The sequence below is a fragment of the Otolemur garnettii genome, unplaced genomic scaffold, assembly GCF_000181295.1.
Source record: "Otolemur garnettii isolate 467f Iridium unplaced genomic scaffold, OtoGar3 scaffold00008, whole genome shotgun sequence".
Taxonomy (NCBI): Eukaryota; Metazoa; Chordata; class Mammalia; order Primates; family Galagidae; genus Otolemur; species Otolemur garnettii.
The window spans coordinates 32505209-32518715 of NW_003852403.1; the positions used below are offsets into that span (position 1 = coordinate 32505209).

General features: G+C 39.1%; 1 protein-coding gene across 4 annotated transcripts in view; it reads left to right on the forward strand.

Moving 5' to 3' along the window:
* The window catches only part of A1CF (APOBEC1 complementation factor), a 75048-nt gene extending 62844 nt beyond the window's left edge, over nt 1-12204 (forward strand). Inside the window, exons 8-12 of one of the 4 annotated variants that reach the window (XM_012801425.1) lie at nt 940-1213; nt 3156-3361; nt 6107-6243; nt 6983-7125; nt 11082-12204. In XM_012801425.1, coding sequence (XP_012656879.1) covers nt 940-1213; nt 3156-3361; nt 6107-6243; nt 6983-7125; nt 11082-11254 — 933 coding nt within the window. In that variant the 3' untranslated portion in view covers nt 11255-12204. The remainder of the gene's footprint in view (nt 1-939; nt 1214-3155; nt 3362-6106; nt 6244-6982; nt 7126-11081) is intronic. The other 3 variants (XM_012801427.1, XM_003783670.2, XM_003783669.2) reach the window with 3 other exon arrangements.
* The last annotated feature ends 1303 nt before the right edge of the window (nt 12205-13507 follow it).

Genomic DNA, 13507 nt, shown 5'->3' on the forward strand with positions numbered 1-13507 from the left:
TATAGTAATGTTTACATTTAACATGTAAAAATATATTCATTAGTAAATATATGTACATTATTACTAAATATATACTAAGTATGACATTTGACTATAATGTAGCATGGAAAAATTAAAAGCATGTTTTCTTGGAACCTATGAAGGCTTTTCAGTATACATATGAATATATATATTTAATTTATTAAACAAAGAGAGGCTTTAAAGTTTGGGGGTTTTTTTATGCAGGGAAGTAATGGTCACAAATACAATTTTGGGAAATTAACCTACTAAGAATTGACTTTTTTATAGAGTTGAGAGAGAGATGTAATGGAAACTAGTTACAAAGCTATTGCAGACAGCCAGGTGGAACAAAATAAGGGCTTAACCTAAGGTGGGAATAAAATGGAAAAGGCCTCACAGAACTACAGGGGGTTCATTCACAGACCCAGGCATTGAGTGGTGATAGGGGTGAAAAGAAGGACATGCCATTGTAAGTTTCCAATATGAGAGACTATTAGGAAAGTCAGGAAGGGAAGCCTATTAGAAGAAAATTCTGATGAATTGCGCTTTGGATGTGATATTGATTGATTCAATAAATATTGTTGGAAGTCTATGAAATGAAAGACATTGTGCAGAGCTTGGGCCACTCAGATTAATGAGATATTGTCCTAGCTCTTGAGATATCTAAACCAAATAACTAAAATACAGTCCTGAGTTTCCAGTGCTGTCAGATGGGGCAGAGGAATGCAGGACTAAATCTATTATAATGAGAAATCTGGCCTTGCAGAAAATTCAACTGGCACAAACACAAACCTACAAAGAAACAAGATGCAAACAACTGAAACAGTCAGGAAACCCGGCAAACAGTGTGTCACTGAGAGGGAGCCATGTTGGTAGGTCTCAGCCGCACTTGGTCGTCTTCCTATCATCTTATGCTGCTGCTTCTTTGCTCTGTAACAGGTGCTGGATGGTTCTCCCATTGAAGTGACCCTAGCCAAACCAGTGGACAAGGACAGCTACGTTCGGTACACCCGCGGCACAGGCGGAAGGGGCACCACATTGCAAGGAGAGTACACCTACTCTTTGGGCCATGTTTACGACCCCACCACAACCTACCTTGGAGCTCCTGTCTTCTATGCCCCCCAGGCCTATGCAGCAATCCCCAGTCTTCATTTTCCAGCCACCAAAGGACACCTCAGCAACAGAGCCATTATCCGAGCCCCTTCTGTTAGAGGTAACATCAGACAGTGCTCGCCTTAGACTAACCCCAAGATTTCAAATGATTTATACTGCAGTAGTCTTAGACTAATTGCATGGGTCCACTGGGGAAAAAAAGGACTGGAAAATTGTTTATTAAAAATCAAATATTATATCAATATCTTTCCTTTCAGGGGAATATTTTTTCACATTACAACTGGTTATTGAAAAGACTTGGTCGGAACATGGTATAAACAAGCCTAGTGCACAGATTTGATCTTTGTGCAGGCCCATAAAATTTGCACAAACTAAAACCCAGTTCCATAACTGTAAGCTTCTTCTGTATCATTAAGACATCAGCCTGTAGTTGTCTGTGACTCAATACAACCCATTCAGTGGAAAGGAGTATAGCCCAATGGAAACCGATCACTTCAGATAACAAAAACATTTCAAGATACATGTACCACCACCTTTAAGTATAAATCACAAATTATCATAAATGTAGTTTAACAGATACATAAGATGCTCTTACCTGACCTGCCCAGAAATATTAGATACTTTTATCTGATGTCTTAGATCTTTGGAAAAGCCAAACTCTTAAGGACATCAGTTTTTTTCTTCAATATATGGGGAACTAAACAAACACCAAATAGAAAAAAAAAAATTCAATCTGATGGCCAGTCAGTAAATATTTCACATTTGAATTCTTTAAGAATTCCAAATGTTCAATAGATTTCCAGACTTAGTTAGTTCAAGCAATCTAGATGAAAAAGAAAGCATTTTTTATTTCCAAGAAACTAGTTTATCTCTGCCTTTGGGCTCCTTAAAATTGATTGTTCTAGGATACGGCTAATGCCAACAGAACTCCAGTTCTGTCTCCTAAATCTGACACTAAATCTGGGCGATGCAACAAACTGTATATGTAAATTTATTAATTTATTATGGGGTTGACTTTAGAAGCAAAGGGTACATCCAGATTACTCTGAGAACAAACTATCTTACTGTGTTTTACTATTTTTCAGAAGGAAAGAATTGACCATCCTTCAACAACTTTAAAAGTTCCCTAATCACAAGACAATCACTCTCCCAGAAATTGTCATGCAAAAGAAGTCATCAGGATTTCCTCTAACAGGTTTTTAGAAACCTGTCTATATGATGACACTGAAACATTATGCATTTATAATGTAAAATCATGTCATTAAGCAGTCCATACATTAAATGTCAATTGTCAACCAGTTGTGATGTGGAAAAAAAAAAAAAAACACTCCACTCTAATGAAAATGAAAGGAAAAAATGCCTTATAACAAGAAAGAAACCAATGAATAACATTCATGGATGAAGGGTAATCAACTTAATTTTTATCTCTTTATGCCACCAGTAGGAAATCAAAGTAGCAACATGGCACAACAAAAATCAAAAGGAATCTATGCATGAAACTCAATGGAAATGTAAGCCTCACAGCAAAAGAACCTAAGAGAGGGATGGTGAACTCTGAAGCATGCTTTCTAAATGTTGGTTTCCAATAAGGAGAAAGCTAGAATTCATTTCTCATGTACTGATCAGGGACAACCTCTAGGCAAGACTGATCTCCATGCAAGTGGTCATATAATATTATGTTGGAAAGTTTTCATAAACACATTCCCAGCCTCTATTCATCTACAGAAAATGTCAGCAAAAGGTCGATTCAAGACAGAAATCGAAAAACTTCTCTCTATACCCAATTTCTTAATTGCTCATGTACTTATCCATAGCTTTGATGGTATTGTTTTCTTCCGCAGGTAGTTTAAAAAGAGAGCAAGAGACACACACATACGTTGAACCTCACCTTACGCTGGGCCTCATTACATTAGAATCCTAGAATTTCCGACCCATCTTCAGGGCAATAATCAGTGTGACGTGGGCTAACTTTTCCATTACAGTAAGATTCAGGGTGATTTTCTGGTGGTTTGATTCAGTTTAATGCCTTCTTACATTCCTAGAAATTTACATGAATGTACCTGTAGGGGCTGCGGGAGTGAGAGGACTGGGCGGCCGTGGCTATTTGGCATACACAGGCCTGGGGCGTGGATACCTGGTCAAAGGAGAGAAGAGAGACGATAAGCTCTATGACATCTTACCTGGAATGGAGCTCACCCCGATGAATCCTGTCAGTCTAAAACCCCAAGGGATTAAACTTGCTCCCCAGGTAGGTAATATTATTCTAGAAATAGTTTTCTAAGGTGAGCCAATGACCATCACTCACCTTTCAGCAAATGATTTGATTTGATCCCTACTTGAGCTATTATGTATCTGGGTATTTAATAGATAAAAGTAGCCAATCAACGTGATGTACTTTGAGGGAATACTGAGCATTCAGTGCCATTATTCCATTATAGGCCCTTTCACTTTTTAAATCATGAAGTTTAAAACCTTAAATAATCTGTTGAAATGCAAAGAACCTGAAAACCATTAAACATTATCAACCAACACTTTAAATGGAAACAGATGAGGCAAAGACGCCATCTCAGAATAAGGTGTATGTGAACCTATTATCTGAAGTCAGGTTGATTGGCAAATGAAATATTGGTGACAGGGAACCCTGAATAGACTATTGAAAATATCTTTTCTCAGAAACACAGTGTCTAAGAGAGTCACTCACCATGTTATTTAGGTAAATCTGTTAAGTATGAAGTGCCCTCAGTCGTATCAATTTGTCTTCTACAATGGTTATATGTGGCAAGTGGCATTATGGTGAATCTTTATTGCTTTCACTTAAAAGCTCTGAATTTCCATGTTTCTGCATGAGGCTGTGGTTTTTGCTATTGGAAAATTAAAAGATATAAAACTTGTTCCAGTATGGAAACTGAACACCAGGGTTAAGACTAAAACAAAATAAGATCTGTATGAACCCTGAGACTTTCCCCTGTGGGTGTGTAGTATACGCTGCTCTCCTTGAAATACAATTTGTCTGAATAACCAGAGTAATAGCACCCTGAAGGAAACTTCCTTACTCCCACGACACAGGGACAAGCCTCACGTTTTTGGTAGTAGCCCTTATAATTGCAATTGAGAAGAGTGCATGATTTTCTAAAAGCTTATCTTGGGTATTTTTGTTGTTGCTGTTGTTGGGATTAATGACTTTTTCATATACACAAATTTATACATCTAAGATTTCTATTCCCCCGACCGAAGAAATTTTCAAAAAGAGGAAGAGTGCTATTAAAAGGGCACAAAGGGTTTTTGTACCATTGATAAGCAAAATAATTTTAGAAATTAAAAAAAGAGAACGCCTATCAGAATGCAAAACAACGATCACTGGTTTGTTCAGAAAGTACTGATTGGGCCACTTTTCTGTACCATGTGCTGGAGATGCACAAGTGAATATAATAAAATTCTTACCACCAAAAATGCCGTGGCAATCCAGTGGGGGATCTGACACATAAACAGAACATTATAATGAGATCTGGTAAGTGATCTGATGGAGCTTGCCCAGAAAATAATATAAAAGCTGGTCACCCAGTCTCTCTTGGGCTAAAACCCCAAATAAAGAACCTAACTGAAGTCCTAAAATACCTAGAAACTTTTTAAGAGAATAAAAAATATAATAATCACGAATTCTGTATAACAGTTCTGAAAGCTGCTATACTCTGAGAAGAGATCTTTTCTTTTTACATTAAACTCAGGTTAGAAATTGGTCAGTTTTCTATTGATATGTTAGTAATGATCTCTATCAACTAATGTAAGCTCTTTCATTTGTCTGTGAATGTTTACAAGTATGGCCTAGAAATGGAAGACTGTCACCCCCAGCCATTATAGACGGAGCCTAAGCAGCCCTGTAACAGAGCTATCAATTTCCAACAGAACTGCAGACGTACAGGTGCCGCCCCCAGAGTCAGCAGCTGGAGTGGGCGTGCCTTCGGCGTGGGTCTGCTCACCTGGCATAAACAGGCAGGCACAGATCTGCCAGCAGAAGCTAATTCATTACTGCCCCGGAACATTAGAGAATGCTTTGTGGGTGATAATAAGAAGTGCTACAAGAATATGAAAAAGACAACGTTAATAGAGAAAATAAGAGCAATCTACAAATTCATAAACTGGAAAATGCCATGGGTTTGCAGCTGGATTAGGGTCAGAATAGATAAGAAACGCCAGGGACACGTCTTGGGGCCTTGTTCAGTCTCAGGGATCTCAGGCTTACATCCTGTTTGCACAGTATACTGAATCTGCTGACTAAAGGATGGACCTCTGGACCCCTAAAAATGGCTGTGAAATGAAGAAAATAGCAGTTTTTAGAAAAGATTTAGTTTTCAGTAATTATAGAAGGAAAAAAAATCATGTCTGTCATTAAAAACAAAGCAGACTATCATAAAAATACCTGAAGTAGTGTCTTACCAAACAAATTCTTTAAAAGTTGCAATTGTCATCACCCATCTGTGAATGTTCATCAATAAATATGGATCCATTAAATGCTTCTAACTATTTTTATGAAAATGTGAGGTTAAAATGCTAAAACAAATGATATGAAATAAGAATATAGTCTCAGATTATCTTCCACAACCATTATAAACAACAATATTGAGTGTAAGAATGAGTAAATCTATCCAGGGTTGCAGCATTGGCATCAGCTTCTAAAAAATAGAGTAAGTACACCAACCAAACCACAAAATTAAGCTCTTGGTAAAAAGTTACAGCTAATGGACTAAACTAAAAACATATTAGAGTAAATGGCGTGAAAATGATTTTTATGAAGTCTCAGACACAACGTTTTAAATGGAGTTCAAATTGAGTTCATCTTAAATTTTATGAGTCATTAAACTATGTGCCATTTCATCTCCTTTCATACGAGCTTACACTCTGAAAATTAGAGTTTAAAAATCTGAAAACTGGAGAAATAATGCCACTGTGACATTTAAGGGGGATGTCACTTTTTTTTTTTTTTTAACTCTTGCAGATATTAGAAGAAATTTGTCAGAAAAACAACTGGGGACAGCCAGTGTACCAGCTACACTCTGCCATTGGGCAAGACCAAAGACAGCTATTCTTATACAAGATCACCATTCCTGCTCTGGCTGGCCAGAATCCTGCCATGTGTGTAACTTCTCCAAATTCCCTGTCATTTTTGTTTTAGAGTAAGATATGCTTAGACATTACGGGCACATAGTCACTGTCTAACCAACATGAACATTCGTGTCTACCACCGATTCATTTGGCATTAAATGCAAACATTGAGATGTGCAGCTGGGATGTGCCAGCTATGACACTAGCATCTAACAGCCCCCGATAGACATAGACAATGAATTATCAACCAATAGAAAATAAGTGAAAATGTAAAAGGTAATAGAAATGAAAATTACAAGCCATCCTTTCATCTGTGCTAATGATTTAGCTTGATTGTATGAAACCGCCATTTTCAAACATTACCCCACCACGCCCCATCATTTCCAAAGATATGACCTGTTAGTGGTAATTACCAGACCAAAGATATGACCTGTTAGTGGTGATTACCTTCCAAATTTTACCTTAAGTTTGCATTTCTATACATTTTAGAAACCATTGTGTTTCGTGTATACTTTAGAAACGCCATGTAGTGAGTTGTAAGGATGCCCCACGAATGTCATCAACCATGGATGTTCTAGGTCAATTCACAAATATTCTTATATGCATCCTAAGTTTAGAATCTTTAATAGCAAAGAGAATGAAAAGTACCCACACAAAATCCCATCATCCAACATCTAACAAAGCTGACCATGAGTGCCTGAGGTTTTCACCTGACTCAGTAGCACAAGTTTGAAAATGCCCTACCCTGACGGATGACGTGTGTTTCCAGCCACCCCTTCACGCCTCCAAAGCTAAGCGCCTATGTGGATGAAGCAAAGACCTACGCTGCCGAGTACACCCTGCAGACGCTGGGAATCCCCACAGACGGAGGGGACGCTGGGACTGCAGCTGCTGCTGCTACGGCTTTTCCAGGTATGGAAAAATTGTGCCAGAAATGGCACCCTCCAGAGAGTGTTAGGGAAACCCTTCTTGGTACCTGCACTCATGGAGATGTTTGTGAACCTTCCAACCAATAAATCAGATTTGCACCATCTAGGCACCAAGATGAAGTTACCAGAATGACCCATTAAAGGCTGAGGCAATAAAATCAAGCAGGGCAACAGAGCGGGTTCAGATCTCGGCTCACCTTTAAGTTGAATTTACCACCATATGGTCTTGAATGTGTCACTTGCTCTGAGTCTGGTTTCTGTTTGGTTTGTACTTTTAGTAAGGGAGTTTGCCACTATGAACAACAGGTGTTTATTTGAGCTCTTACCATGTGTTAGGCACTCACTTAAAAGCTCATTAAACCTCAGAAATGCTCAGGACATCACTCAGAACACCCGCCGTACAGATAAAGAACTCAAGTCCTAGAAGGATGAAGCAGTTTGGCCAATGTTGATGAGTTTTAATCAATCTTTAAGCTCCCTTCCAAATTCTAACCTTCAATTTACTTCTTTATTTTGATTCAAAAGCGATGTGTAGATCACATTTTTCTTAAATTAAATCAAAAATTGTGTGTTTGAGAAAGACACAGAAAGAGGCAAGCAGATCCTTTCAATATGCGAGTAATTAGAACTGCATTTATCTGTTCTGTAATTTTGGTCTAAGGCATACGGTGGTTGCTTAAAGTCTATCTGCGGGTCAACAACGCCTTCAAGGGTCACATATAAAAGACTTTTCCCCCATTGATTATGTACAAAGGCTAATAATTAAAAATTAATCCCTTAGAGATGAAAGGGGTCCAGGCAAGAAACTTCTTTAGGAAATATTTTCTCAGCAGTCAGAGTGACCCCATTTTTTTTTTTTTTTTTTTAGCAATAGGAGTTTATTTCTACGGAAGAAGTCTGTCATTCTGTCACTGTGTCAGTGCATGCCCTATAAGGTCAAGTGAGAGAGTTCTAACTACACCTAGAAATGTGACATTCTTATCAATGCCTTAATTCATATATTGGTCATGTGTAGGTGTGAGAACTTCCCTATTCCTCACATTCATAACACCTGCGGCTCACTCCTTTTTTTTTTTACTTTCTCAAAAAATGTGAACATATCCTCCATTCTGGCCAGTGAGGTTAAAACTAACCACGCTCCACACATCAGTCTGTGACCTCAATCTTAGCTTTGTAGCTCTAAAGAAGCTGGGGACACTCTGTGGTGAGTCCCTAGGAGGTTGTTGAGGCAACAGCTGGCAATGCAGAGGGTGAGTCCTCCCTGGGCAGCGCAGAGCCATGGCCGGGTGCTTCCTTTCCACACAACAGGGCGTTTACATGTCCGTCCACGCAGGTCTTATGCCAGGGCTTCTGAGTGCTCGGAGGACACTGAGCCTCTGTCTCGCGAAGGTTGCACTGCAAAGATGCCTAACTAGTGTACTATAAAAATAACAAGCCATGGTCAGGAGAATTTGCAAGTTTGCTTTTATATCACAAAGGATTCGCTTGTACCTGAGACGGTTTTATCTTAAGTTAAAAATATGAAGGGCATGGGAGTTGTCCCAGAAATGCCTAAGAATCAGAGAGCCTCTCTTAGAATTTTGCCGTGGAGTCAAGCAAAGAATAACAGGCTGCAAGGGAAGAATCTGTTTGAAACACAAACACCCTTGTGCTTAACAAATTAGCCAGATTTTAAAAGAAAATTCGAAGTCCCTAGAGGTAAAATGTGCCTCAAACACATATATGTGTGTCATCTGTATGTGCTTCAAACACATACACACAGTTATACTATGTACTTCCTTTAGAAATAGTGTTGCCAAAATCATAAAAGTAATTGTTAACACGTTTCTCATATCCTTGGAAAATGTACCAGACTTCACTAGCACATTAGTCAGCATTATTGACTGAAGGGAAGGAGCCAAGGAGTGGATTCAATTTTGTTTTTAAATGATACAACTAGCTTCCTGCCACCACTTCCCGAGAAGCTACCAGAAAAAAAAAAAAAATCAATGTGTCTGGGGTTGGGCAGACGTCCGCCACACACAACTACATGGGCTTTAAAACAAACAGGTTCCATTTGTTACTTCAGTATACTTCTCCCTTTTTCTTTTGTCTTTTATAATTTTTGAATCGTCTCAGAAATACTCAGGTTTGAGTGTAAAACAACAGGAACATACTGCTTTCGATAGGAGCTTGTTTGTTTTCTTCTAGACACTATATTAATGTGGAAGCACACGGATGAATTTCCTTAGCACTCAAATCCTTTGGTTCTCTGAAAGTGAGAACCAGCATCAAAGCCTGTGAATACGTCAAAAACAGGCTTGATGGGGGATACCAAGTTGCTTTTTCCATTACAGTTAGATCTGATATGGACAAGAGAGGCATTTGCTTTTTAGGTATTGGGCAGAAGGACACTTAAACTTGACAGCATTTTCTATGCTGGCCTCCCTGTCTCCACACTGCCTTCCTGGGTAAAAGCAAAGGTTTTAACATTTAGGCCAGTGCTCGGCTGCAGCAGCACCAGACCTACAGAGCCCCCCCTTCCCCGCACGCATTCACACCATGCCCTGCCAATCCTCCACCGCCTTTCCTCATTTAGAAATTGTGACACCTTCTGAAAAAGTTCTAAATTGCGAGTTTCAATCAACTCAGTTCTGTTTCTTAGACCTTATTCCCCCCATTCCTAATCAAGTGCTTCTGACACAGGTGGTTGACTCCACTTTCAGGATCACTGGGGACTTTTCAAGTGCCCCTGAGAGCACCTTTTAAAACATACACGTTCACTTTGATCTTTTTTTTTAATTTATTTTTTATTAGATCATAATTGTGTACATTAATTCTATCATAGGATACAGTGTGTTGCTTCCATATGCAGTTTGGAAAACTCTCATCCAACTGGCTAACATAGCCATCATGACTTTCTCATAATTGTTGTGTTAAGACATTTATATTCAACCTTTAGACAAATTCACATGTACCCTAATAGGATAAATCATAGGCGTGATCCCCACAATATCATTCTCTTTACCCATCTTCCCCCTCCCCTCCCCCCCTCTCCCCGTAGTCTAGGGCTCCGTTTGGATTGTAGCTTTCCTAAGATAGCTAACAATTAGTTTCGTAATAGTGTTGAGTACATTGGATACTTTTTCTTCCATTCTTGAGATACTTTGCTAAGGAGGACATTTTCCAGCTCCATCCATGTAAACATGAAGGAGGCAAGGTCTCCATCTTTCTTTGTGGCTGTATAGTACTCCATGGTGTACATACACCACAATTTATTGATCCATTCACGGGTCAATGGGCACTTGGGCTTCTTCCATGACCTAGCGATTGTGAATTGGGCTGCAATGAACATTCTGGTACAGATATCTGTATTATAGCGTGATTTATGGTCTTCTCGGTATATACCTAACAGAAGAATTACAGGATCAAATGGTAGATCTATATTTAGATTTCTGAGTCAGCTAAGAACACAGTAAGAAAAGTAAGTAGACAACCCTCAGAATGGGAAAAGATATTTGCTGGTTATGCTTCCAACAAAGGTCTTATAACCAGAATCCACAGAGAACTCAAGTGTAGTAGCAAGAAGAGAACAAGTGATCCCATCTCAGGGTGGGCAAGAGACTTAAAGAGAAACTTCTCTGAAGAAGACAGACACATGGCCTACAGACATAGGAAAAAAGGCTCACCATCCTTAATCATCAGAGAAATGCAAATCAAAACCACTCTGAGATATCATCTAATGCCAGTTAGATTAGCCCATATCCCAAAATCCCAAAATCACAGATGCTGGCGGGGTTGTGGAGAAAAGGGAACACTACTACACTGCTGGTGGGAATGCAAACTAATACGTCCCTTTTGGAAATTCACTTTGATCTTGATGCAACAAGTTAAACGTTCATATTCCTGAAAGAGGGCATTAACTCAGAAAGAGAACAGATCTGAACTCCTCTCATGAAGTTTTCTGTGCCTCCTCTCCAGGTTACGCCATCCCCAACGCAGCTGCCCCTGTGTCTGCAGCCCAGCTCAAACAAGCAGTGACCCTCGGACAAGACCTGACACCATACCCCGCTTATGAAGTCTACCCTACTTTTGCAGTGACTGCCCGAGGGGATGCATATGGAACCTTCTGAAGATATCTTTTTGAAAGATCTAAAAATAAGACACACAAAACTTTTCAAGAAGAAATAAACCTCTAACACAGTCCCCTAAGGATGCTCACGGGTAATATCCTTCCTACAGCCGTGCCTTTGCTGAGACCATCCCTTTCGCTAATTGTAGAATCATGAGGTGAATGTTATTCCAAAATGAAATCAAATGTTAAGGAGCCTTTTGTTTAACAGGAAGCTGGAGAGCCATTGCCCTCAGAAATTGTTCTGTGTTCCTGAGTGTCTTGGGAGCGTGTTTACAAACCCCGACAGAGTGGAGAGAGATCTTTTAGCCAGCAAGGGTTGGGGCTGAACAGACCTAGGTAGTCAGTAACCACAGAGGAGAGCCTGGTAAACTGTAGTCTTAACCCCTGGCTCACAGTTACTTTTGTGGTTCACAAAAATCACAAAAGCAAAAAGAAGAGAGGAGGTTGCTCTTCGAAACACAGTCACCGTTTTCCTCTGTGTGGGGCAAGATCCCAGCCCCGTGCTCAGGAAAGACCATCCAAGATTTGGTGAGGTCAGCCACACTGCAGTCTAAAAATGCTCCTGTTTGTCACAGATGAGGATCTCTCTGTCACTTGCAGCCCCTGGGACTTCATATAAATGGATATGATGTGTAGCAGACAGAGTTAAAACAAACATAGGCCCCATTATTTACTCATCAGCCCACCACTATGTTTCCCTACGACTCCTATCCTCCCCAATAATCCTTCCAATATGAAGTGATTTGTCATCTGAAACATTTTGACTTGCCCACAGTTGATTTATTTTCATTTCAGAACTCGTTTTGTTCCTTTCCAGTATCATAAAAATGTAAATCAAATCTACCAAATAACGTTTATGATGCTTTTTCCTATTCAGCAAATTGGCTGAAAAGTCATTTCAAAGACAGAAGTGAAGCTTTGCTTTTTTTTTTTTTTTTTATCTTTTTGAAACAACTCAGATGACCATCCAGTGTTGGAGACAGTGATATTAACTTGGGGTAGCCTTGGATTATCTAATCCACTTACATTAAATCATCCAGGAAATTCTCTACCTTCCCTTCCTTTTCCTTTCAGTACGTATCAGGGTCCTTTTGTCTTAAAGCTGCCCCAGGAAAACCTTACATCCATCACCGCTGATTAGAAACTGTTTCTTCAGACAATCAACAAGGGGGTATTAGCCAAAATCCCCTGGAGTCTTGGGCCTCTTCTTCAAGCACCTGATGGCAGAGGAGGGACACTACTGGGCCCTAGAATGGAGGTGAAGAGAAGGCACTACTTTCCTGCCATATTGGAAGTGACTGCTTTGTTCAGAACAGAAATAGTCAAAGTCCAACACCAAATACCTATAACTGCTACTCACATCTCATTAGTGGTTTAAGATGGACCATACTGTAATTTCCATTTTTAAAAATCCCTTGGCACTTATAAAATTCTACACAACTCATGGGAAAAAAAATATAAACACTAAGGCACTAAAAATTTTGTCAACTCTTTAATGGAATTCTTTCTACCAAAATCAGGCCAGATTCCAATCAAAATCAGGTAAATTTCAATCACAATTAAAATTACTCATAACCTTTCCATTCCTTTACCTACAATTAGATATCAAAGGCTTCAAAGCTACAGTTGAAACTCTGAAAGTCCCTGATTTCTGTTTTACATTTAGCTTCTCATATTCTGTAGGGCAGTAGTTCTTAAACCTGGGCTCACATGAGAAACACCTGGAAATATTTTCAAAACACTAATGCCAAGATCACAGCTCACACCATTCACATGGGAATGGGAGTATACTTTAAAGATCCCTAGGTGATTTCAGTGTGCACCTAAGTCTGGGAAACGGCTATTTTCTTGTATTTCTACTCTATCCCTTAATATTTTTATTTTACTTTTGTTAAATACTTTGTATTTCTACTCTATCCCTTAATATTTTTATTTTACTTTTGTTAAACAGCAAGACAAGAATTATCTCAGTTAAAACAAATAGCCAAATCATATTTTACATATATTCATCTCACGATCAATATAAATTTCAACAAAATTCATATAGGCTTCAAACTACAGCAAAAAATTTTTTTAAATTCTCCTAAATCAATTCTTTTTTTTTTTTTTTTTTTGGCCAGGGTTGAGTTTGAACCCACCACCTCCAGCATATGGGGCCAGTGCCCTACTCCTTTGAGCCACAGGCACCGCCCCCTAAATCAATTCTTATATCCAAATTTATACTCACCCATGCATCTGCTGTTATTCTTAA